This window comes from Nomascus leucogenys, chromosome 22a (assembly GCF_006542625.1).
Source record: "Nomascus leucogenys isolate Asia chromosome 22a, Asia_NLE_v1, whole genome shotgun sequence".
NCBI lineage: Eukaryota > Metazoa > Chordata > Mammalia > Primates > Hylobatidae > Nomascus > Nomascus leucogenys.
The window spans coordinates 136792753-136817319 of NC_044402.1; the positions used below are offsets into that span (position 1 = coordinate 136792753).

The 24567-nt window shown below is 41.7% G+C and overlaps 1 protein-coding gene across 6 annotated transcripts in view; it reads right to left on the reverse strand.

Annotated features, from left to right (window-relative positions):
* The window catches only part of IQCA1 (IQ motif containing with AAA domain 1), a 171405-nt gene that overhangs the window by 37966 nt on the left and 108872 nt on the right, over window positions 1–24567 (reverse strand). For 4 of the 6 annotated variants that reach the window (XM_030803119.1, XM_030803121.1, XM_030803120.1 and 1 more), the window contains 6 exons: window positions 24280–24386; window positions 24012–24107; window positions 18769–18836; window positions 15779–15861; window positions 6858–6965; window positions 3860–4059 (listed from right to left, as the gene is read on the reverse strand). In XM_030803119.1, the coding sequence (XP_030658979.1) occupies window positions 3860–4059; window positions 6858–6965; window positions 15779–15861; window positions 18769–18836; window positions 24012–24107; window positions 24280–24386 (662 nt within the window). The remainder of the gene's footprint in view (window positions 1–3859; window positions 4060–6857; window positions 6966–15778; window positions 15862–18768; window positions 18837–24011; window positions 24108–24279; window positions 24387–24567) is intronic. The other 2 variants (XM_030803118.1, XM_003277456.4) reach the window with 1 other exon arrangement.

Sequence of the window (24567 nt, forward strand, 5' to 3'; positions counted from 1 at the left end):
TAAACAATGAAATGAACCAATGAAAACAATAACCCAATGAAAGGTCCAGCTGGCCCTTAAACAACACTCATTTGAACTGTGTGGGTGCATGTACACGTAGATTTTCTTCCGTCTCTGCCACCCGTAAGACAGCAAGGCTAACTCCTCCTCTTCTTCCTCCTTCTCCTCAGCCTCCTCAATGTGAAGAAGACAAAGATGAAGACCTCTATGATGATCCACTTCCACTTAATGAATAGTAAATAAATTTTTTCTTCTTTATGGTTTTCTTAATAACATTTTCTTGCTCTAGTTGATTATAAGAATACAGTGTGTAATACATACACCATACAAAATGTATGTTATTCAACTGTTTATGTTATCAGGAAGGCTTCCAGTCAACAGCAGGCTATTGGTAATTAGACTTTTAGGGAGTCAAAAGCTATATGTGGATTTTCAACTGCACAGGGGACTAGTGCCCCAACCCCTGTGTTGTCCAAGCATCAACTGTAGGTAAATGACTTCAATATAAATTTCAAAAAAAAGTTGTACAATGACCATAAAGTGCATGAAAATGGTGGTTACATATTGTATACTCCACAGATTCCTCTCTGAACTCCTTCCTTACAAGCAGGAGAGAAAAAGAGAGTGGGATGTCCTGAGTCACTGCAGTGGGAGGGACCACGTGGCTAAGGGAAGAAACCACATGATTATCTCAATAGATGCAGAAAAGGCCTTTGACAAAATTCAACAACCCTTCATGCTAAAAACTCTCAATAAATTAGGTATTGATGGGATGTATCTCAAAATAATAAGAGCTATCTATGACAAACCCACAGCCAATATCATACTGAATGGGCAAAAACTGGAAGCATTCCCTTGGAAAACTGGCACAAGACAGGGATGCCCTCTCTCACCACTCCTATTCAACATAGTGCTGGAAGTTCTGGCCAGGGCAATCAGGCAGGAGAAGGAAATAAAGGGTATTCAATTAGGAAAAGAGGAAGTCAAATTGTCCCTGTTTGCAGATGACATGATTGTATATCTAGAAAACCCCATCGTCTCAGCCCAAAATCTCCTTAAGCGATTAGCAACTTCAGCAAAGTCTCAGGATACAAAATCAATGTACAAAAATCACAAGCATTCTTGTACACCAATCACAGACAAACAGAGAGCCAAATCATGAGTGAATTCCCATTCACAATTGCTTCAAAGAGAATAAAATACCTAGGAATCCAACTTACAAGGGATGTGAAGGACCTCTTCAAGGAGAACTACAAACCACTGCTCAATGAAATAAAAGAGGATACAAACAAATGGAAGAACATTCCATGCCCATGGGTTGGAAGAATCAATATCGTGAAAATGGCCACACTGCCCAAGGTAATTTATAGATTCAATGCCATCCCCATCAAGCTACCAATGACTTTCTTCACAGAATTGGAAAAAACGACTTTAAAGTTCATATGGAACCAAAAAAGAGCCCGCATCGCCAAGTCAATCCTAAGCCAAAAGAACAAAGCTGGAGGCATCACGCTACCTGACTTCAAACTATACTACAAGGCTACAGTAACCAAAACAGCATGGTACTGGTACCACAACAGAGACATAGATCAATGGAACAGAACAGAACCCTCAGAAATGATGCCGCATATCTACAACTATCTGATCTTTGACAAACCTGACAAAAATAAGAAATGGGGAAAGGATTCCCTATTTAATAAATGGTGCTGGGAAAACTGGCTAGCCATATGTAGAAAGCTGAAACTGGATCCCTTCCTTACACCTTATACAAAAATTAATTCAAAATGGATTAAAGACTTAAATGTTAGACCTAAAACTATTAAAATCCTACAAGAAAACTTAGGCAATACCATTCAGGACATAGGTGTGTGCAAGGACTTCATGTCTAAAACACCAAAAGCAATGGCAACAAAAGCCAAAATTGACAAATGGGATCTCATTGAACTAAAGAGCTTCTGCACAGCAAAAGAAACTACCATCAGGGTGAACAGACAACCTACAGAATGGGAGAAAATTTTCGCAACCTACTTGTCTGACAAAGGGCTAATATCCAGAATCTACAATGAACTCAAACAAATTTACAAGAAAAAAACAAACAACCCCATCAAAAAGTGGGCAAAGGACATGAACAGACACTTCTCAAAAGAAGACATTTATGCAGCCAAAAAACACATGAAAAAATGCTCATCATCACTGGCCATCAGAGAAATGCAAATCAAAACCACAGTGAGATACCATCTCACACCAGTTAGAATGGCCATCACTAAAAAGTCAGGAAACAACAGGTGCTGGAGAGGCTGTGGAGAAATAGGAACACTTTTACATTGTTGGTGGGACTGTAAACTAGTTCAACCATTGTGGAAGTCAGTGTGGCAGTTCCTTGGGGATCTAGAACTAGAAATACCATTTGACCCAGCTATCCCATTACTGGGTATATACCCAAAGGACTATAAATCATGCTGCTATACAGACACATGCACACATATGTTTACTGTGGCACTATTCACAACAGCAAAGAGTTGGAACCAACCCAAATGTCCAACAACGATAGACTGGATTAAGAAAATGTGGCACATATACACCATGGAATACTATGCAGCCATAAAAAATGATGAGTTCATGTCCTTTGTAGGGACATGGATCAAACTGGAAACCATCATTCTCAGTAAACTATTGCAAGGACGAAAAACCAAACACCGCATGTTCTCACTCATAGGTGGGAATTGAACAATGAGAACTCATGGACACAGGAAGGGGAACATCACACTCCGGGGACTGTTGTGGGGTGGGGGGATGGGGGAGGGACAGCATTAGGAGATATACCTAATGCTAAATGACGAGTTAATGGGTGCAGCAAAACAACATGGCACATGGATACATATGTAACAAACCTGCACATTGTGCACATGTACCCTAAAACCTAAAGTATAATAATTAAAAAAAAAAGAAAAAGAAAAAAAAAAAAAAGAAATCCTACCGCTGTCGCTCCCTTGTTGTTTGGTGTATTAGCATGACACTAAGGAGACATTCCTGTCCATTTATCATTCCTGCAAACGGCCTCGTTGGTGAGCATCTCTCATGCTTTAGAGCCCCTTAGAAAGCAGATACAGAGCCAACACCTAGCCTCCAATATGGGACAGTGTTTGCCACCATGCAGGTTTTGATACAGTAAAAGCTGGCATGGCAGTAACTGAAATGAATAGCATAAGGCTAACCTGGAGGTTCTCAACCAAGTAGAAATTAAATTTTGTAAAGCCTTGATCCTAAATATAAAATATTCTGTATCAAAGTTCTTTCAAATGCATTCATTTTGTGATGATAAAATGGAGACCCAGGGAAGCTAGGAGCTTAGCTAAGATCACAGAGCTGCTCAGATCCTGTGATATCACCACGTCTTTACATTACTCTGGTCGGCTTAGGTGCCTGCAGGCTTTTCCATCACACCTGTGTGAGGAGTGCATAGAAGCACAGAAGGTGCCATACCTTGGCAACTCATGTCATGTGAGGAAGAATCCAAATAATGCAAATACCTCTACCTGATGCCAATTATTAAAGTGAGGTGGGCCGAACAAAGAAATTGTGGGTTTAATTTTCAATGAGACATGAAAGCATTTCCAGAAGGGTTCCTGTGGCAGAGGGAGGGTGATTGGGATGGCACAGTAGGGTGCTTACAGAAAGAAAAAAGTTGTTTCTAATTGTGTGTGTTTGGCCATACGCAATAATGAAGTAATTTGCAGGAGTAGACAATGAGGAAATTTAAGAGAGTCATGCTTGTCTGCCAAAGGAAATTATCTGCAGGGTTTGAAAATGTAATTTGAAAGAGGGAGGAGAGTTGGAAACCAAGAAATGTAATCAATACCTTGAAGACTGCATGCAGCATCATTTGGAGGCCATTTTTGCCAGGGTATTTCCCAGCAATGTTAGAGGAGGACAAGTTGAAGAGGTTGGCTCCCGTTTCGGTGCAGATGGCATGGACCAGCATTTTCTTCCCTACCCCAGACGGTCCGGCTAACAGTAGCGATTTCACCAAAGGAGCTTTCTCATGCACTGCTGCAGAACCTAAAAAAGGCAGAGGCAAAGGTGCTGATGTTCTGCCAAGAAAATCAGTGGTTCTTCAACTAGGATAACTCCAGGTCAAAACTGCATCGTGTGACCCCACTTTCTGCAACAGTGATAAAGGCATCGAAAGCATTTCAAACCAGAGACACGCCTCCATCCCAGCCGGCTCTGTGACACCTTTAATTTGTATGTCAGGGCTCGTGGTAGAGCCATAGGGTCTCTGCAGGTCCTTAATACCCTTCTTCTCCCCCTCTCCACATCAGTATTTCCCCTAAAATCATAATTTTAAAGAGCATTCCTGCAATAGCTTACCTCTGGCTGTTTTTTGTTTTGTTTTGTTTTTTTTTTTTGAGTGCTTTCTCTGCTTGTTGGCAGCAGCATTAAATTCTTTGAAAGCTTGGGAAGAGGAATGTGGAGGCATAGACGATAAGGTTGACTAAGTGTTTATTTCCCTGCAACCCTCTTGCCTACCATTTAGTGATTCTTGTGAGATAAAGGGAAGATGGAGATCCAGGCAGCAGTAGCCTGGAACTTCTTTCTCCTGCCCTGGTTTCTAGCTGTCAGTAGCGGCAGAGTTAACCTGACACTTGATAATGAAGTGACTTGAATTATTGGAGTCATTCAGAGGTTCATGCCCTGTGTTCTCCACCACACTGTCAATTTCCTTAGTGCCCAGAAGGGGCCTCAGGTGTGGGTATTCTCCATTGCAGAGAACAAAAGCAGAGCAGGTATTGGGCACAGAGCAGCTAAAAAGTGAATGGGATTAAATTCTGGCAAGTGCTGCGATCAGATCATTTACTATCATGTTAGTTTGCATTCTGTCACTTAATGGGCTCTTTCTGATAATCTGTAAATGTCAATATAATTATTATGCTTTTCTTTTTTCTTGTATAATTGAAAAGATACAGAAAATTTAAGTGATGATTAGACACGTAATTTTTATGGTTACCTACCATTCTCCCCATAAACTTGGAAAATTCATCTGCCTAACGTTTCTATGCCCTGTCATGAGAACAAATGCCCCAGACAGCTCTGCTCTCTGGAGGACCCCGCAGCCCTTTCGGACAGTAGGTTCCTCAGTGAGAAAGGGAAGGTGCGGGTGGGGTGCTTCCTGAGGGCCCTTCTGTGGTGTGTTCAAAGCCAGCTTGGAAACCACAGATACCACCTTGTATCCTTTGCAGCTGTGAAATACACCAACCCATTAAGGAGGCGTTCCCTTCCAAACTTGTTGGCTCTTGGTTCTTTCTTTCTCTTTTTTCCCTCCCTCCCTCCCTCCTCCTCCTCCCTCCCTCCTCCTCCTCCCTCCCTCCTCCTCCCTCCCTCCCTCCTCCTCCTCCCTCCCTCCTCCCTCCTCCTCGCTCCCTCCCTCCTCCCTCCCTCCTCCTCCTCCCTCCCTCCTACTCCCTCCCTCCTCCTCCTCCCTCCCTCCCTCCTCCCTCTCTTTCTCTCTTTCTCTCTTTCTTTTGATGGAGTTTCACTCTTGTCGCCCAGGCTGGAGTGCAATGGCGTGATCCCGGGTTCCAGCAATATTCCGGCCTCAGCCTCCTGAGTAGCTGGGATTACAGGCACCCACCACCACACCCGGCTATGTTTTTTTTTTTTTTATGTATTTTTAGTAGAGACGGGGTTTCACCATGTTAGCCAGGCTGCTCTCAAACTCCTGACCTCAGGTGATCCACCCGCATTGGCCTCCCAAAGTGCTGGGATTACATACATGAGCCACCGCACCTGGCCTCTTGGTGCTTTGTCTTACTGCCTTCCATGATGCTTCACGGAAGTGTGAGGTCTCCTCTCTTTTATTTCCATTGACACCTATACATTTATTCTGTTGACCACAAATTATGTTACCCCTCAAATATGATATATTTGTTATATATAATATAAATTATGTGCTATTATATATTATTATATAAAACATGTATTTTATATATATATATATAAATCTATATTAACCCCAAATTCCATTTACTACTTCTGACATTAATTTAGAAGAGGAATTAACTATTTCTTGCCAATAGGCTTAAGTTCTGAAGTCAAAGTGGAACAATAAGGGTTTGAACTACTCCCATCTCATTTTAAAGCAAATTAAACACACAGAAGGTTATTTCTAGTTGAGAGTTGTTGTCAGAACTGAAACTCCTGGCTGGAGTTGCCATCCTGCCCCTGGTGATTCAGGTCATACACACATCAAAGCCATAAAAAAAAAAAAAAGAAAAAAGCGAACGTGAGCCGCAGATATCTGTGTTACGGAGAGCCCATCTCTCCTGCATCACCTGCACACCACAGAGCTCTAGTGTGTCTGTCTGAAAAAAGTCACAATTGAACCTCATTTAGCAGTGAGAGTAGACTTCGGTGAAAACTGGCAGGGCCTTAAAGGTGATCCTTTAGATCCATGAAACACACTTGCACTGAATCCTGAAAGGCTGCCTCTGTTTAGGACCTAGTAATAGGAGCCTGTGGGTAAAAGGCAAGTGGCAGCCCTAGCCCGTTCTCTAATTTGATTACTCGTAATTGCAGGTGCTTGCTTTGCCTATTATCTCCCCAGCTCATTGCCTGTATGTCTTTCAGCCCAGCACTGCTCAGCAGGCACACAGTGAGGGTGCAGAAGTGCTCTCCCTGGGAGTACGCTGTGTGCTCGCGGGTGCACTGTCAAAACGAAACTGTGCCCACTCAGAATTCTCGGTAGGAAAAGTTAAGCAGCAGTGCACTTTTGATGACAAACAGGAACACACTGTCCAAACCAGCAAGCGGTGCAAGCTGCTTTGGAAAAGGCACATGCGCGCACGCCGAATCTTTACCTAATGGCCAGATTCCGTACAATGTGATGAGCTGTCTGACATCCAGGAGGGAGGGCATGGGTTCTATGGATACCTGGCGAAGAGTAGTCCCCAGGTAGCTGTAGTCACCTGGAGAGAAAAGAAACAGAGGAACAATAAATGGACAACAGCGCTGGTCTGAGCTGCATAATTTTGGCATTTGCAAAACGATCGGAGAATACAGATTGAACATTTCAGAGCAAAGAGAATCCTATTAGGAGAGTCATTATAAAGAACACATCTTTTCTCAGATAAAGGTTTGGAGAAAAACTATCCAGGCAAGAAAGCCCTGCTCTACTAGCTAGAGTAAACTGGGAATTATGTTGACTATTATATTAACCTCCTAATACTTTCTGAAACAACATTTGAATATTGAGTTATGTGAAATGGGACAAAGCGCTAAAAAGAAGGACACACAAAAAAGGCTGAAATATAGGGGGCTCTGCTTTATTTATATTCCAAGAGATTATGTATAACATTTGTGCAAACTTTAAAAATAAGTTTTTAAGATCGATGTAGAATTTGTATTGGAGCAGTGTAAATCTGAGCGTAAAATGCAGTCATTTGAAAGGAAAGGTATGAGTCTAATTTAGGATAAATAGAAACATCTCCTTTTGAGGGTAATATTCATTTACATTTTTATCATTTTTAAGAGATTACCAAAGGAATAATACAGAAATAAATCTTTACAGGTTTAATTAGAAGATATCAAAGGGCTTAATTGTAACTAGTCATAAATCTGAAGTGTTATTTTCTAACTAATTTAGATAAGGTCACCAAGAAAATTAGTTTGGCTGTCTCCATTTGTCATGAGGACGGCCCTTTATAGGTTCATATGATTCTCTCTTGATTTGTATCTGAATCCGGAGTAAAAATATTCAATGAATGAATCACCATGTCTGGATTTCTTCCCTGATGCTTTCTTCCTATAGCGAGTCCTGGTCCTGCAGAGCTTCGGATGCTACATGTGTACGGCAAGTACAATACGCACATTCATGTGTGTAGGAAACACTGAAAATATCCCAAGCTTTTAAGCATTTTCAAATGCTAAGAAAATTAGAGTTAAAATTCAGACAGTGACCGCTGTTTTGTTGTGGGGCGGGGGGCAGCCTTTCAGAGCCTCCACATGAACAAAGCGTCCTTGGCAAGGACAATGGGCATTGGTTGGGAGAATGAGTGATAATGAAAGCATCTATTATGGCTTCAGATACCACACTTTTTAATGAGCAGGTAATAAATAGAAGAGTGGTTAATTTAGCCTCCACTAGAATAGAAAGAGATCCTGTAACGACCGTTAAATCCAGCGCTCATTGCCAGTAAACATGACATTCAAGGTGACAGGAAAGTGACCCCAATTTTCCTGCTTATCTAAACCCGTATTAATCTCCAGACGCACCATATTTTCTAGAATCTAACAGATTTTGTTTAAACAAAGTATATTCAGTTGAATTAGTGGGTGTTGGTTCTGACAGAGGCAAGGACACAAGTAGCTCGGGCTGCCTGCCAAGTTCTGAGACTCGCACTGAAAGCACATTCCTGTGTTTACGGTGGCCCCGCACAGAAGCCATGCCCCTTCCCATCTGTGCATTCGGAACTGGGAAAGTTCAGGATTCCCGGCACAGACATTAGATCTTCCACAGGGGAGGGAAGAAGAAAGTGGCAGACGAAAAGGCATTTGGGATAGAGGGCGTGAAAATGCCAGGAAACCCAGATCAAGGGGGCAGAAAACCAAACAGGGGCTGCATGACAGGTGGAATCGAATCCCCTTGCAATTCTAAGTGGAAGTCTAAATCCCCAGCGTCTCAGAACGCGACCTTATTTGGAAATAGGGTTGTTGCAGATAGATTTCATTAAGATGAGGTCATGAGAGTGGACCCTAAATCCAACAGGACTGGTGTCCTTATAAAAAAGGAGAAATTTGGACACAGGGAAGAGACAGACATGCACAGAGGCAGAGCACCACGTGAAGATAAAAGCAGAGAGGGAAGTGATGGCTTTACACCAAGAATCACCGAAGATCGCCAGCCACACGCCAGGGGCAGCTGAATGCCATGCAGGTGCAGCCCGGGCTGCTCCATCCAGCCACCGGCTTAATGTTTACAGCGATTTAGTGCGGCATTTGCTGTAATTACCTCATCCCATAGTAGTGGAAACTGAGGCACAGAAAGAGTAAGTAAAGGCCTGGCATCCTGGAGGAAGGCAGCCTCAGAAGGACGAGAGGAAGGAGAGATTCCTTGCGCCTGGGAGGAGAGACTGGTCAGTGGTCCCTGAGCAGCCGGCATCCAGCCCCAGGCCCGGGAGGTCTGGGGGGCCTTCATGGGCACCGGCCCCCAGAATATCTCTGCAGCACCCTGGTGCTACCTGGGAACTGGGGGCCTTGAGGATACCTACGGGCAGGGGTGGGGACTGGCAAGAAGGACTGAGTTTAAATCACCTTGGTAGTATAGGGGGTGTGAAGCCAAATTAAGATGATATAAAGAAAATAAGGAACTCGCTATTTCTTGCACACCTGAGATTGTGGCAGGTGCTTGCTGCTGGGCACAGGGCCAGTTCTGGAGCAGGGTGGCCATGCGGGGGTGCAGCAAGAGTGGGGTGGGTGGTGGGGGTGGGCTGGTGGGAGCCGAGGGCTGGGCCTGGAGGAAAGGGTCGTCCCCAGCTCTGCAGTGCAGACTTTGCATCCTCTGGCTTTGTTCCTCCCCTTGTCTCCTGTAGCTCTTATCTGCTGTGATTCTAATGACTGTTGTGATGCTAATCACTGTTGGGAGTTCAATGGTGTTGAGGACAGAGTGGGATTACAAATCTCAAGACTAAAAAAAGCAACTTCGTGTCCAGCAGCTGAGCACGCTGGATCTGAGTAGAGCATTCCTGGCCTGGTGGAGACATCCATCCGGGGAACCACATTCTGCGTCCGGGGATCCCTGCTCCTGCCCTGCCTGGATGAAGGGCTGGGGAGGAACAGCCCACATCCACCCTCTCTCATCTTCTAGAAGCAGGAGAAATAAAGGGCTCTGAGCACTCAGGCTTTGCAGCGCTGGTCTCTGGAGCAACGGAACGGGCAACAGAGGAACCCTGTGGGCCATGCCTCTATTGTCAAGGTGTTAAAAAGGAACCAAGATAATAAATTCAAAACCAGGGAACCCAAGGGTGAGTGAGAGTGCCTGGGTCCTCATCTCGTTAATACTCTTCTTAGACAAGATGACGAAGCATGACTTCGCTGGGTGCTGAGAGCAGTGTGCTTTCCAGAGGTGGGGGGCATTCCCAAGCCCCCTGAGTTTATGTGATCGGGAAGAAGCTCCCAGCTGTGCAAGAGCCCAGTACCCCTAAGGTAGGAAGTCTGCAATGACATGTTGTCAGCGCACACAGCTCCTATGCATAGCACTCTCTCTCCTGAAGCCCGCACCTTGTCTGGGTTTTATGGGTATATGGAGAATGCTGACTCCCAATCCTTGTGCCAAGGTGTCTTGCGTCATTTTTGATTGTCAGTAGGTCATTCTTAGCAGATTCTTCAGGAAGGGCTCAGGGGGAAAACTGCTGAGTTCTTGCATGTTTATCAGTTTGTGTCCTATGTACTTGAAAATAAACTTGGCTGGGTACAAAATCCTAGGATCCTGTTTCCTTTCCTTGAGCATCTTATATATGTTACTCCATTTACTTCTGGTGTAAAACATTGCTGTGGAAAAGTCTGAGGGTAATCTAATTTTCTTTCCTTTCCAAGTCCTATGATCTCTTTTACATCGATGCCCAAAGACATCTTCAGGAGAGAGAGTGCAATGCATAAGAGCTGTGTGCGCTGATGACTTTTATTAGAATGTCTTCTTGATCAATCTGAGTCAATATCCTCAGATAGATAGTGTGGTCTTTCATTACGTGGTTTTAATGTTTTTTAAACATTTAAACCATTTTCCTGTCTGCCCCGAGAATACTCGCCAGAGGTGCTTTTGGCTGCAGCATTTACCCCAAGATAACTCTGCCACAAAATATCTCGTTTTTATTATTATTTTTGCATAGCTCTAGTATATTGACTTCAGAAACAAAAGACATCGCTCTATTTATAGCATTCTGTTTTCACTAGTGGTATTTCCATTTAGAAAATATAGTAATTCTCAATTGCTGAAAATATCAAACCCTAGGAAACGTAGCATTCCTATGCATGATCTTGACATTGTTTTCCAGTGGTTGCTGGCTGAAGATTCATTTGATGAATCTGATGTTTTCTGAAATAGACAATTCTGACGATTCAGAAGATTCTGATATTAGTTCTGTTTAGAAATAACTCCAAGAACAGTTTTTATATTTTATTTTCACATTGAAAATCAGTCAGATTTTCTTCAGCCTCAAAGAGCATGTTTACTTAAAGTTAAATGAGCATTAGCAGCGAGCTGCACTTTTTTTTTCTAAACTGGAAAAGGCCTAAAAGAAATTTTCATGAATTAAAATTATATATATTTATAGAATTAAAATTTGAGACAAGGTCCTGCTATATCACCCAGGCCGGAATGCAGTGGTGTGATCTTGACTAACTGCAACCTCAAATTCCTAGGCTCAAGCACTCCTGCTGCCTCAGCCTGCTAAGTAGCTGGGACTACAGGTGTGTGTCACCATGCCCAGCTAGTTTTTATTTTATTTTTTTTGTAGAAAAAGGGTCTTGCTGTGTTGCTAGGCTGATCTCAAATACCTGGTCTCAAGAGATCCTCCTGCCTCAGCCTCCCAGAGTGCTGAGATTCCAGGTGCAAGCCACTGTGGCCAGCCAAAATTCTTTGCATTTTTTCTGTTCCTTTGCTTTGATTTTCTTCTTTAGGGACTCGTATTATCTGTATGTTGGATTTTCTTTGTCTGTCGTCAATATTTGATGTGCTCTTTTGAATTCTTTTAATATCTTTCATTTCCAATTTTACTTTTAAAAACTTGTCCTTTCGCCTTTTATTTCTCTTAAAGCATTATTTATTATCTTTATTTGCTCTTGTATTCATTATAATTTGTTTTTTTTCTAAAACATTTCCCCTTTATATTTATTGAGATTTGTCACCTCATTTCTGGGTTTTACTCATTCTATTTTATGCTGTTCTTACACGTCTTCAATACTTTTTTAATGTATATTAACTTTTTTTTTTGAGATGGAGTCCTGCTCTGTCCCCCAGGTTGGAGTGCATTGGCAAAATCTTGGCTCACTGCAACCTCCCTGGCATCAAGCGATTCTCTTGCCTCAACCTCCTGAGTAGCTGGGATTACAGGTATGTGCCATCACACCTGGCTAACTTTTGTAAAATTTTTGTCGAGATGGTGTTCCTCCATGTTGGCCAGGCTGGTCTGGAACTCCTGACCTCAAGTGATCCTCCCACCTCAGTCTCCCAAAGTGCTGGGATTACAGGCATGAACCACCGCACTTGGCCTCTTACTGTAATATTAACCTGTTTTGAAATAGGTTTCAGTATAGACCTGCTTTGTGGAGATGTCTTTTTGGGAAGTTAATGTTTTCTTATTCTTTTTTTCTTATGATAATTCTGCATGGGCGTTGACCTTGAACTTTTCCATTGCTCAAATTTATATGAGTAAATAGTCCAATACTTTTAGAAGGAAGTGTGGCGCAGGATAGCTTTTCCAGTTTCACAGAGCCCCCTCCTCTGTCATCTTTATAGATGTTAAAAATGCGGTGGCTTGCTTTCTGAGATGTTCTGGCTCTGGTCCCCTCCCCTAATTTCTTCTGAGCCTTCTCTATGTTTCATCTTTACTTTTCCCATCCTGTTCAATTTTGATTTAACTCCCAAGAGTTTCTTTGTAGTATGGGCCCTGTGGAGGAAGGCACAGGGGTGGGTCACTGCCCCAGCCCTTTCACACTTTCTTATTCGGGTCCTTTGCACTCATCTGCTATTGAGGTGGGCAAAAGCCCTCCTAGTTTCAGCTTTGATTCTTACCTGGCCCATTGCTCTCTGGTTATTTTGGGGTCTCCTGTTCTCAGGTCCTTTGGTGTCCCTAAAGCTTGTACTTTGGGGCTCAATGGGGAAAACTTGTCATTTAGTTTTGGTGCAAGTGTTGCCTTGGGGGTTTTGGTCTTGTTTTCTAGTTGCTCTATTTTTACTATGTGGGGATTTGGGAAGATACACTGCCATCTTTCAAGCTAAGGACCTTAACTGGGAAAAAAGGAAAATATGGACAAAGTCAAAGTGTGCCAGATTTTGGTGGATATTTGACTACTTTGGTTAGATTGAGTCATTTTCACTTACAGTCTGTATGAATTTGTTCTTGAATTGCTATAAAGAAATACCCAAGACTGGGTACTTTATAAATAAAAGAGGTTTAATTGGCTCACGGTTCCGCAGGTTATGCAGGAAACATGATGCTGGCATCTGCTCAGCTTCTGGGGAGGCCTCAGGAAACTTACAATCATGACACAAGGCAAAGGCGGAGCAAGATGTCTCACATTGTAAGAACGAAAGCAAGAGAGAGAAAAGGGGGAGGTGCTACACACTTTTATTTTTATGTTTTTATTTTTATTATTATCATTTTTTGAGATGGTGTTTTGCTCTTGTTGCCCAGGCTGGAGTGCAATGGCGCGATCTCGGCTCACCGCAACCTCCACCTCCCGGGTTCAAGTGATTCTCCTGTCTCAGCCTCCTGAGTAGCTGGGATTACAGGTGTGTGCCATCACACCTGGCTAATTTCTTTTTTTTTTTTTTTTTTTTAGTAGAGATGGGGTTTCTCCATGTTGGTCAGGCTGGTCTCAAACTCCTGACCTCAGGTGATCCGTCCACCTCGGCCTCCCAAAGTGCTGGGATTACAGGTGTGAGCCACTGTGTCTAGCCTGCTACACACTTTTAAATGACCAGATCTCGTGAGAACTCACTACCATGAGGAAAGTCCCAAGGAGGATGGTACCAAACCGTTCATGAGAAACTGCTCCCATGATCCGCTCACCTCCCACAAGGCCCTGTCTCCAATACTGGGGATTATAATTCTACATGAGGTTTGGTGGGCACACAGATCTAAACCATATCAGAGTCACTCTTAAACGGCTGACTCCAACTACTTTGATCTTACGCATCTTAAAGATGCTTCCTGGAAATTGACAGATCATTGAAAAAGTTCAGAAGGCAGGAGAAATTAATAATTAATTGAGAAGTCAGTCCGCACATAGGTGATGAGAATCTACCACGTGCCAGGCACTGTACTTGGCACTAGGATCTTTTGTTCAGAAATCCAAACCGTAAATAAGAGACGGTTCTGTTAAAAATAGCCATTTTAAAATATTAACAGAATTAACAAAACAGAATCAAGGTACAGGAGAAAATTCTCCAGCACTTGAAGAAACACAGAAAGTAAAATAAATAGAAACCCAAACGTATCTTAATAAATATTCTGGCAAAATTCTTATGCTATTAGGAAATGTGAGGGCTCCTTTATGCCCTCAAGAAGAAAACAAGGCTGTCTTGCAAAGGGATTAAAATAACCATCCTTTGATCAAAGGAGAATGCCAGCCTTCTCGCCCTCACAGACCAAAATTGGGTCAATGTAAATATCAGGATGGATAATGATAGGGACAGATGATAATACATTGAATAAAAAAAGAATCCACGTGTCTACACTGATAACACAATTTTAAAAGATTCCACACTTCCTTACAGAAGAATGATATCTATTCAATGTAGAAGGAATGATAGAAAGAGAAAAATCTCCACTTTTACAACTGCTACAGCAATAACTGATGCAGATAAAAAATCATCAGGGGGTGCTAAAACGCTGACTGAAAGGCTGCTGGGAACAGAATCTCCACAGCCTCAAAATATCACCCCTTGGATTGATTGTTCGTTAATTATAAAAGGAAAGATGATGCTTTACAGTGGAGAAATCCAGGGAACAGCACCTAAGCCACAGGATTAAACTTAACCTCACCACTGATGGGACAAAGTAGCATTAAGTGCCCCCAGTGGGAAACACTGACAGGGAGACACCATCGTTTTCCTGTCAAAATGTTTAACCTGAATCGAATAATGAGGAAACCATGACACACATTCAATTGAGAGAGAGTCTGTGAACAGCTCGGACTCTTAAAAAATGTCAGTGTTGTGAAAGATGGCGGAAGGCTGGGAAACTGTTCCTGACGGAAGGAAGTATGGGAGACGGAAGGGACACAACAATCACTTGCACCATCCTTGGCTGGATTTTGGATGGAGAAAGGCAAATATTTATACAGGACACTATCAGGACAATTGGGAAGGCTGAAGGTTCACTGTATATTAGGTAACAGTATTGCATTTGATTTTCTGAGTGGTTTTCCTTCTGTGGTTATGCAGGAGAATGTTGTCATTCATTGGGGTAATTTCTTCATAAAAGTGAAACTAATAACTGCATTAGGGTGGTACCGTTATGAGGAATTTTAAGCTTTAAGTGTGTTTTCAGGTCATCATTGTGTTTTTTAAAAATTTAGAGAAAACCATTAGGTGAGGCTGTGATAACAAATGTCCCCACCTCATTCCTCCCCAATATTTGTGTCTCTGTTGGAAGGTATCTTTTGGAAAGAATTCCTCCAGTAAGGATTCTGTTGTGGAAGCCTTAGGTGCTGCCCCAGGTGCATTTTTCACACGTGAAATCATTAACAATTCTCCATTTCCTTAAATCAGATTATGCCAGAAAGAATGCATCAAGGAACCTGGCTAGTAGGTTAAAAACCTGCTTCTATTACATTAGGGGAGAGAGCTGCAACCATTTTATTAAGAGAATCTGTTAGTTCACAGCATCCTCTTAGGTTATTTGAATCAATTCAATCCAACAAATATTAACCAGGAGCCACCATGGGGCAGGTTTTGGCTTGAACAAAAATGTAAATAAAACATATTTCCGGCTGCTGGGATTTCAAAACACAAGAGATGACATGTGACACATACATGCATTATTCTCTGTGTACTCACCAATGTAATCAGAGAGGTTGACTTTCAGAGCCTGGATCAGTAATCCTTCTTCCACCAGCTCCTTATACAGAGACTCGATGGTCCTGGGGAGAAAGCAGAGTGTCTGTTCCAGAGGCACACACACAGAAATCAGCGGTATTTCTGTTAATGATCACATATGCGGAGAACTTAAACCAGATCTATTTCAAAGTACATTTGTTCATATGCAAATAAAAGGATTTTTGAAGTGTTTCTACAATTTGGGGATAAATTAGGCTTTTTAAAAACAATACTTTCACTCATCCATGTGTGTATCTGATGTTTCCCATTAATAAGAATGATATCTTTGGGTGTCTGGGACCAGCTATAACTCCTGCAGTCTGCCCTTCCATCAGTCTTCATGATGGCACAAATATGAATTAGAAATTACCCAATAATAGTAATGCAATGGACCTATAATTATATATTCGGCTAGCATCTGCAAGCTGTAGTACATCATTAATCCTTTGTGAAATTTATGTTTCCTTTTAACCCAATTGCACAATTGTTTGAAAGAAACATCTACAAAGAACAAAGGCTTATACTGAAGATAATTCTTATATGGAAGATAAAATGTCTAAAGCTATGAGGGTGATGATTTTTTAGGAGGGTGTTATACTTTATGGAGTGTTTACAGATGTCAAAATCACTTCTCTAAAAGGACCTTGGGCATATAGCCAGCACATTGGTAATTTATACTAATTGAGAAAAAAATGGACATAGTATCCCACATAACAGATGAAACTCCCAATGATACTTGCTGGGGTTTGGCTTGCAGGAATTAGATAGGTTAAACTCAAATATTATTCAGTATAATCCTTTGAGATGTTTTGTCTTTTCCTCTTCTTTATTCTTCCATCCTACTCTGGTCTTTCTCTAAGTTCAGAATTGTAAATACAACTTTATTTAGACAGTTCTTCTGACTGTCCTGTGATCCAAGTTAGTGTGATTAAAAGATACCCAAGAATATCAGTTAGACCCAAGCCAAATGCTACTTGGGGAAATGTTAATCCAATGACCCCCGTCTTTGGATGACTGGAGTTGTATTGCACCAAACATATTTAAAGTAGTATGCCCTCTGCTGAAAGTTAAGAAAGATTTAATTTAGTGGAATTTGGGATAACAATATTGGACCCATAGATATCAAGGAAGTATCAACTACAGTGTTTTAACTTGAATACTTATTTAATATAAACACTTAATATATGCATAAAATATTAACATAAATTTGAAGAAGATTCTCTAACATAATCGAACAAACAATATTAAGAAGGTCTGAGGCTAGGCATGATGGCTCACACCTGTAATCCTAGCACTTTGGGAGGCTAGGGTGGGCGGATCATTTGAAGTCAGGAGTTCAAGACCAGCCTGGCCAACACGGTGAAACCCCATCTCTACTAAAAATACAAAAAAATTAGCTGGGCCTGGTGGTGGGCAACTGTAATCCCAGCTACTCAGGAGGCTGAGGCAGGAGAATTGCTTGAACACCAGAGGTGCAGGTTGCAGTGAGCTGAGATGGCGCAAGTGCACTCCAGCCTGGGTGATACAGCGAGACTCTGTCTCAAAAAAAAAAAAAAAAAAACAAGCTAGTAGAAGCCACTGTGGCACCATGTGTGAGCATGGGCTGCACCCTCCTCAAGGGATGGGACTCCGAGGCCCCTCTGCCCCCCAAATCTGCCCCAGGAGGTGCCAGTGTTTACACATGGACAGATGTGTGCCTCCCCATGAACTGCGGCACCTGAGACTCAAAACGCTGACCAGCTGCCTCTTAGGCAGCAGTCAGCCACAGCATCTCGACCTGGAACTGCTTCTCAAACCACGGAGCCTTGAGTGGAGAACCTGCAGCCCCTCCCTCTATGGATGTCCCGTGAGAGCCATTTTTCTAGAGAGCAGAAACCCACACTCCCCCGACTGTGTTTCCAGGGGCTGCTGGCCAGGGCCGCCGCAGTGTTCTGGCCTCCCTGGAGGCCACAGACACCTGGTGCCCCTCTGGGTGCTCTGGCCTCCTCTTCTCCCACAGAGAGCTCTAGGCAGGGCTTTCTCCCTCACAGAGCTTCCCTTGAACAGAGTTTGGGGAGAGTAACGCTGGGACACAGGGAGAAGCAGGAACCCCCAAACAGGGTAGCGAGAAAGCTAAGGGAAGGGGAGGGAACCCCCAAACAGAAGAGTTACAGGACCGAGAGGGGAGGGAACCCCCAAACAGGGGAGCGACAGGACCAAGGGAAGGGAGGGAACCCCCAAACAAGAGCAGTAGGACCAAGGGGGGAGGGAACCCCCAAACAGAAGAGCAACAGGACCAAGGGAGGGGAGGGAACCCCCAACAGGGGAGCGACAGGTGTTGACCCATTAATAAGACCCATGGGAGGCAAAATATACATACAAAATTATTTCCCACATTATTTATTAGGGATTTTAATTAAATTCCTTGATAATATTTGAAAACCTAGGCACTATTTATTTTCAGTGTTAAAGTACTTTCAGGCCACTTCAAGTTAAAAATGAACACTTGAATTCATTCATCCTGCACTGAAGCTGGGCCCATGAAGCTCCGAGAAAGGACACAGCGAGACTGGGCCTCACTGCTCTCATTCCTTCCGCGGCAGAAGCATGGACCTCAGCAGATGCGCTCGGGCAGATTCCTGCCCTGTGAGAACGAGTCTCCATGTTTCCTCAAAAGCTTCACCAGGGTGGTATTTCTTAAACAAAAAATTTAAACAACACCCCTTCCATGAATTTTAAAACTTAAAAAAATCTTATGACCTCAGAAGCCATAGGGGTCCAGGTTTGCCTTCTGGGCCACCCAGGCATCTTTCCGGTCTGGGATTTGTAGGGACTTAGAGGTGGCTCCCACCACTCTGGGACCGTGGAGGATGAAGAGGGCGTGGCATCACAGAGGGGGCGCGCTTGGGGTTTCCTGTGCTTTTCTCTGGGGCTTCTCACGTGCATCACAACACAACGAGTCCATTCCTCACCTGTCAGCTGTCAGATCTTTATCCTTCTTTGCCTTTTTCTCTTTCTTTTTGCCTTTCTTTCCTTTCTTCTTTGGAAACAAAGGAAATAACCAACAATTTAGTCAAAACAAGCAAGTCAGTCAGTCCTAGAAATTAGCTAAGCACGTTGTTTTCTGGGGGTGGTGGGAGGTGGAAAGTCAATTGTGGTGGCGTGAACACGGAGCTGCCGTGTTTTCATGAACGTAGGGACTGGCCTGGAAAATCCCAAGTTGCTTATGTGGTGTGTCCTTGTGTGGACAGACGTGAGTTCCCCACTGTGGAACTTGCACAGGGCAAATTCCAAACAGGGAAGAGCATTCTTTCTGGGCTCTGGCTTGGTGTCCTACAAAGGATGAGAGCGCCGTGTGCACACACACAGTCAGCTGTGCTCACCTTTGGTGCCTGATATAAGCTGAATGCTTGTGTTTCCCCAAAATTCATGAGTTGAAACCTACCCCCAAGGTGCTGGTATTAAGGATGGGGCCTTTGGGAGGCAATTAGGTCACGAGGGTTCCACTCTCATGGAGAGGTCTGGGGGAGCTTGTTCACCCCTTCCACCATGTGAAGACACAGCTAGAAGGAACCATCTTCGAAGTGGATAATGAGGCCTCACCAGACATAAAATCACTAGACATCGAATCCGCTGGTGTCTTGATCTTGGACTTCCCAGCTCCCAGAACTATGAGCTATTAATTTCTGTTGTTTATAAATTACTCAGCCTAAGAACGTTGTTATAGCAGTCCGAACAGACTAAGGCAGTACCCAATCGCCTTTCTCTGTTAGCATCTAGCCCCAGATCTGGAGCCCTCAGGGCCAGGCAACAGTCTACCTCTAGTTCCCAAGGGGCTTTGCATTCAGGTACTTGTAACAGCCTAGAGGCATATGCTTCAAATGTGCTTATTTCATGTGCTTATTTGCCATCTGTACATCCTCTTCAGTGTGATGTCTCTTTATGTCTTTCACTCGTTTTCTAATTGGGTTGCTTGTTTCTTAACTTTTTAGTTTTGAGAGTTCTTTATATGTTTATATGTTTGAGAGTTCTATATATGTCTAGTATATGAATACTAGATCTTTGTTAGATATGTGGTTTGCAAATATTTCCTCCCAGTCTGTAGCTTGTCTTTTTATCCTCTTAACACGGTCTTTGACAGAGCAATCATTTTTAGTTTTGATGAAGTCTAATATTTCCTTTTAAAAATTGTGTTTTCCCATGCTAATTCTAAGAACTCTTTGTCTAGCTTAGCCCCCAAAGTCTTCTCTTTTTGTTTTTCTAAAAGTTAAGTCTGTGACCCATTTTGAATTAATTTTTATATAATGTGTGAGACTTAGGTTGAGGTTCATTTCTTTCTGCTTATGGATCTCCAGTTACTCTGGCATTACTTATTCAAAAGTGTATCTTTCCTCCTTTGAATTGCTTTTGCACCTTCATCAAAAGTCAGTCGGGCATGTTTGTGTGGCCCTATTTCTAGGATCTCTGTCCTGTTCCATTGATCTATGTGTTTAGCTCTTTACCAATAGCATACAGTCTTGATTACTGTAGCTATATGATAAGCCTTAAAATTGAGTAAATTGGTCCTTCTCACTTTATTCTTCTTTTTCAAAATTGCTTTAGTTATTCTAGTTCCATTACCTTTCCATATAAATTTTAGACTAAACTTGTCTATGTCTACAAATTATATTTCTGGGATTTTGATAGAATTACATTAATCCTATCCTATAAAAATATCCTAACGGACATTTTTACTATGTTGAGTCTTCCAATTCATGAATGTGGTATGTCTGTCTATTCAGATCTGCTTTGATTTCTTAACTGGCATTGTGCAGTTTTAACATACAAGTCCTATACCTGTTTTGTTAGATTTACACATATGTATTTTATTTTTTGAGTGATTTAAAATCATATTCCATTTTAACTTTGGTGTCTATGTATTCATTGACTACATGTAGAAATACAATTGATTTTTGCATGTTTATCTTATATCCTGCACCCTTGCTGATGTAAGTTGATTTGGAGTTTTTAGATTCCTTGGGATTTTCCACAAGAAAATAATATCATCTGTAAGCAAAACCTTTTAATTTTATAATAGTTTGATTTACAGAAAAATTACAAAAACAGTACAGAAAGGTCCTGTATATCTCTCACATAATTTTCCATATTAACATCTTACATCACTATGGGACATTTGTCACAACTAAGAAACCAACATTGGTACAATATTATCAATAAAAACCCAAAGTTTATTAGGTTTCCACTAATTTTTCCCTAATGTCCTTTTGTTTTCCAGGATCCCAGGAAGGTTTTGGAGTACTGATTTAACCCCTTTATTTGTTATTGGTTTGTTGAAGCTTTCTATTTCTTCTAGATTTGGTCTTGGTAGGTCGTATATTTCTAAGAATGTATCCATTTCTTTTAGGTTGTCCAACTTATTAGCATATTATTGTTCATAATAGTCTCGTATAATCTTTTTTGTTTCTTTGACATTGGTTGTAATTTCCTCTGTTCTATTTCTGGATTTATTTAAATTTCATCTTTTTTCTTAGTCTAGCATAGAGTTTGTCATAATAGTCTCTTATGATCTTTTTTGTTTCTTTGACATTGGTTGTAATTTCCTCTGTTCTATTTCTGGATTTATTTAAATTTCATCTTTTTTCTTAGTCTAGCATAGAGTTTGTCAATTTTTAAAATCCTTTCAGAAAACCAACTCTTAGTTTTATTATTTTTTCCTATTGTCTTCCATTTCATGGATTTTTGCTCTAATCTTTGTTATTTCCTTTCTTGTGCTAGCTTTGGGTTTAATATTCCCCTCTTGTTCTAGTTCCTTGAGGTATGTTGGTTATTCAAGATTGTTCTTTTTTAATGTAGGCATTTGTTGTGAAAAACTTCCCTCTTAGTATTGCCTTTGCTACATCCTATAATTTTTGGTATGTTGTGTTGTCATTTTTGTCTTGAGATATTTTCTAATTTCCCTGCGAATTCTTCTCTTTGACCCAATGGTTGTTCAATAGTGTGTTGTTTAATTTCCACATATTTGTGAATTTTTCTGTATTCTTTTTGTTATTGATTTCTAGTTTCATTTCATTGCAGTGGGAAGTTACTTGGAATGTTTTCAATATTCTTATACTTATTAAGACTTGTTTTGTGACTTAGCATGTGATATATCCTGGAGAATGTTCCATGCATACTCAAGAAGAATGTGTATTCTGGTGCTGTTGGGTAGAATAACTGTTAGGACTATTTGGTCCCTAGTATTATTCAAGTCTGCTGTTTCCTTATTGATTTTCTGTCTGGATGATATATTCATTACTGAGAGTGGGATAGTGAGGTCTCCTACTATTATTGTATTGCTGTCTATTTCTCCCTTCAGATATGTTAATATTTGCTTCATATATTTAGGTGCTTTGATTAAAGGTGTATATATATTTATAATTGTTATATCTTCCTATTGAATTGACCCTTTTATCATTAGTTAATGATCTTTTTGGTCTCTTGTGATAGTTTTTGATTTGAAGTCTATTTTGTCTAAGTATAGCCATTTCTTCTCTCTTTTGCTTATTATTTGCATGAGATATCTTTTTTCCATCCCTTCACTTTCAGCCTATGTGTCCCTAAATCTAAAGTGAATCACATGTATATAGCATATAGTTGGATTTTTAAAATCCATTCAGTGACTCTATATCTTTTGATTGGTGAGTTTAGTCCATATACATCTGAAGTATTTTTTGAAAGGTAACGACTTACTTTTGCTATTTTGTTAGGTTATTTCTATTTTGAGGTTCTTTTGTTCCTCTCTCAAGTTACAAGTTGCTTTGTAACTTAATGATGTTTTGTAGTGATAAACTTTGATTCTTTTCTGGTTCTGGGATCCAAAGACAGGCCCAACGCTGATTTTTGTGGGTGGGCCCACAAAAATAAAGCAGCACAATGGTTGCAGTAAATGACTTGCTATTACTACACCACAAAAGTGGAGAAAGCTGCCATAGAAGCAAGGCGCACCCAGGGTTTGTGGGAGGCCCATGGTTCTGGGGTCCAAAGACAGGCCCAATGCTGATTTTTGTGGGTGGGCCTGGTGTCAGGGTTTGTGGAAGGCCCACGGTACTGGGATCCACAGGCCTGGTGCTGAGCTCCATGGTGAAGTCAGATGTTCACTTCTCTGTCCCTTTCTTCCAAGATAAAACTCATGGGTCTAGGAGATCTCTCTTGGCACTGGGATGTGTGGGCTTTGGGGTGACATGGGTAAAGTCAAACTTCGATTCTTACTCTCTTCAATGCATCTTTTTTTTATGATTCTGTGCTCCACCCGGGTGCTACAGCCTCTCACCTGAATCCCAGAGCTCTTGTGAAGGTACTTTCGTCTATGGATGGTTATTAAATTGGTGTTTTCAGCTTACATTGAAAGATCTTCAGAACACCAATTCAGTTGCCTTCAGAGTCAAACCATAATATCAATACAAAATGGATCAAGAGCCAGTCATCCTAAAAAGACCACATGCATGGCCCCTGATCTAGCAAAAGTAGTCACAAATGCAGCTGGATGTGTGGAAACCTCTAAGAGAAAATGTGTGAATCACAGGAAGAATGGCTCAGTCATGGAACGTGGAGAAAGCTGCCACAGAAGCAAAGGCTGCCTATGCTTATGCCAGCACTGACAGGGAGAAGAACTCTCCGCCCTCTACCTTGGGTATTCTGGCCCAATGACCGGGCTGTCTCTGGAATGAAGGTAGAAGCAGGGGCCAAACTAAATGAACTTCAAATACTCTGATCTAACTAGCTACTCTAAACCACTGTGAGATGGATTGGTGGCAACTTACACTTCCAATTCATCCAATTCCTTTCCCTATGATTCCCTCACTCACAAAAACCTGCTCATTACCATTGGCTTCCCTTATAGATCTATGTACAGGAACAGTTGGGGGACTGTTTGGGGAATGTGCTTTGGCTCTTTTGATAGTTCCCATTCTATCAGTAGGGCTTGGGTAATATGAATCTGCAACCGACCGGGGCTGGGGAGATGTTACTCTCAGATGGTTGGGTTTATCCTATTTATGAATCCACAGGCCCAAAGGTTAAATGGTGGACCAATTAAATTTACCAAAGGCAGGCATGTTTCCCCATGAGGTGTCCTGGCAACAGGCAGCCCTCCTGGACACGCCACAGCATGTCAGGGGCTCCTTTTCATGACTGAATCCACCCACCTCACCCCTCTGCAGGCTCCTTCCCCACTCACCTTGTCCTTTTTCTTTCCTGCTTTCACTGGGCGCTCCCTTTCTCTGTCCACAGCTAGCTTTAAGTTTTTAAGTTCCTGTCTCATCAACTCATCAACCTAGGAGAATACAAAACATATTACTTTTAAGTCACTTTGCATGTCTTGTGTTTTGTTTGTGAAGTTTAAAAATCCCTTAAATTATGGGGTAGGTCATTAGTAGGAAATTGTAAAGAAGCACAATGGTTGAAGTAAATGATTTGCTGTTACTACACCATAAACGTAGCCGTACCTGTATCCTGATCTCTGACTCTAATTCTTTCCGTTTCTCCTCTTTGATCAGTTCTGGATCATAGTCCTGAGAGAAATTCCAAGACTCATCTTTTTTCATCCAGATTTCTACACTCCAGAAGGGTAAAGAAAAAGAAAAAATTTTAAAAAGACATAGGTTAGTGAAATTTTAAAAAGACGCAGGTTAATTGTAAGTTATTGCAATATAAACATAAGCCTAACTTTATATGCTATTGCATAGGATAAAAGTTTGAATAAAATAAGTTGGACAGATGAGATTCATATATAT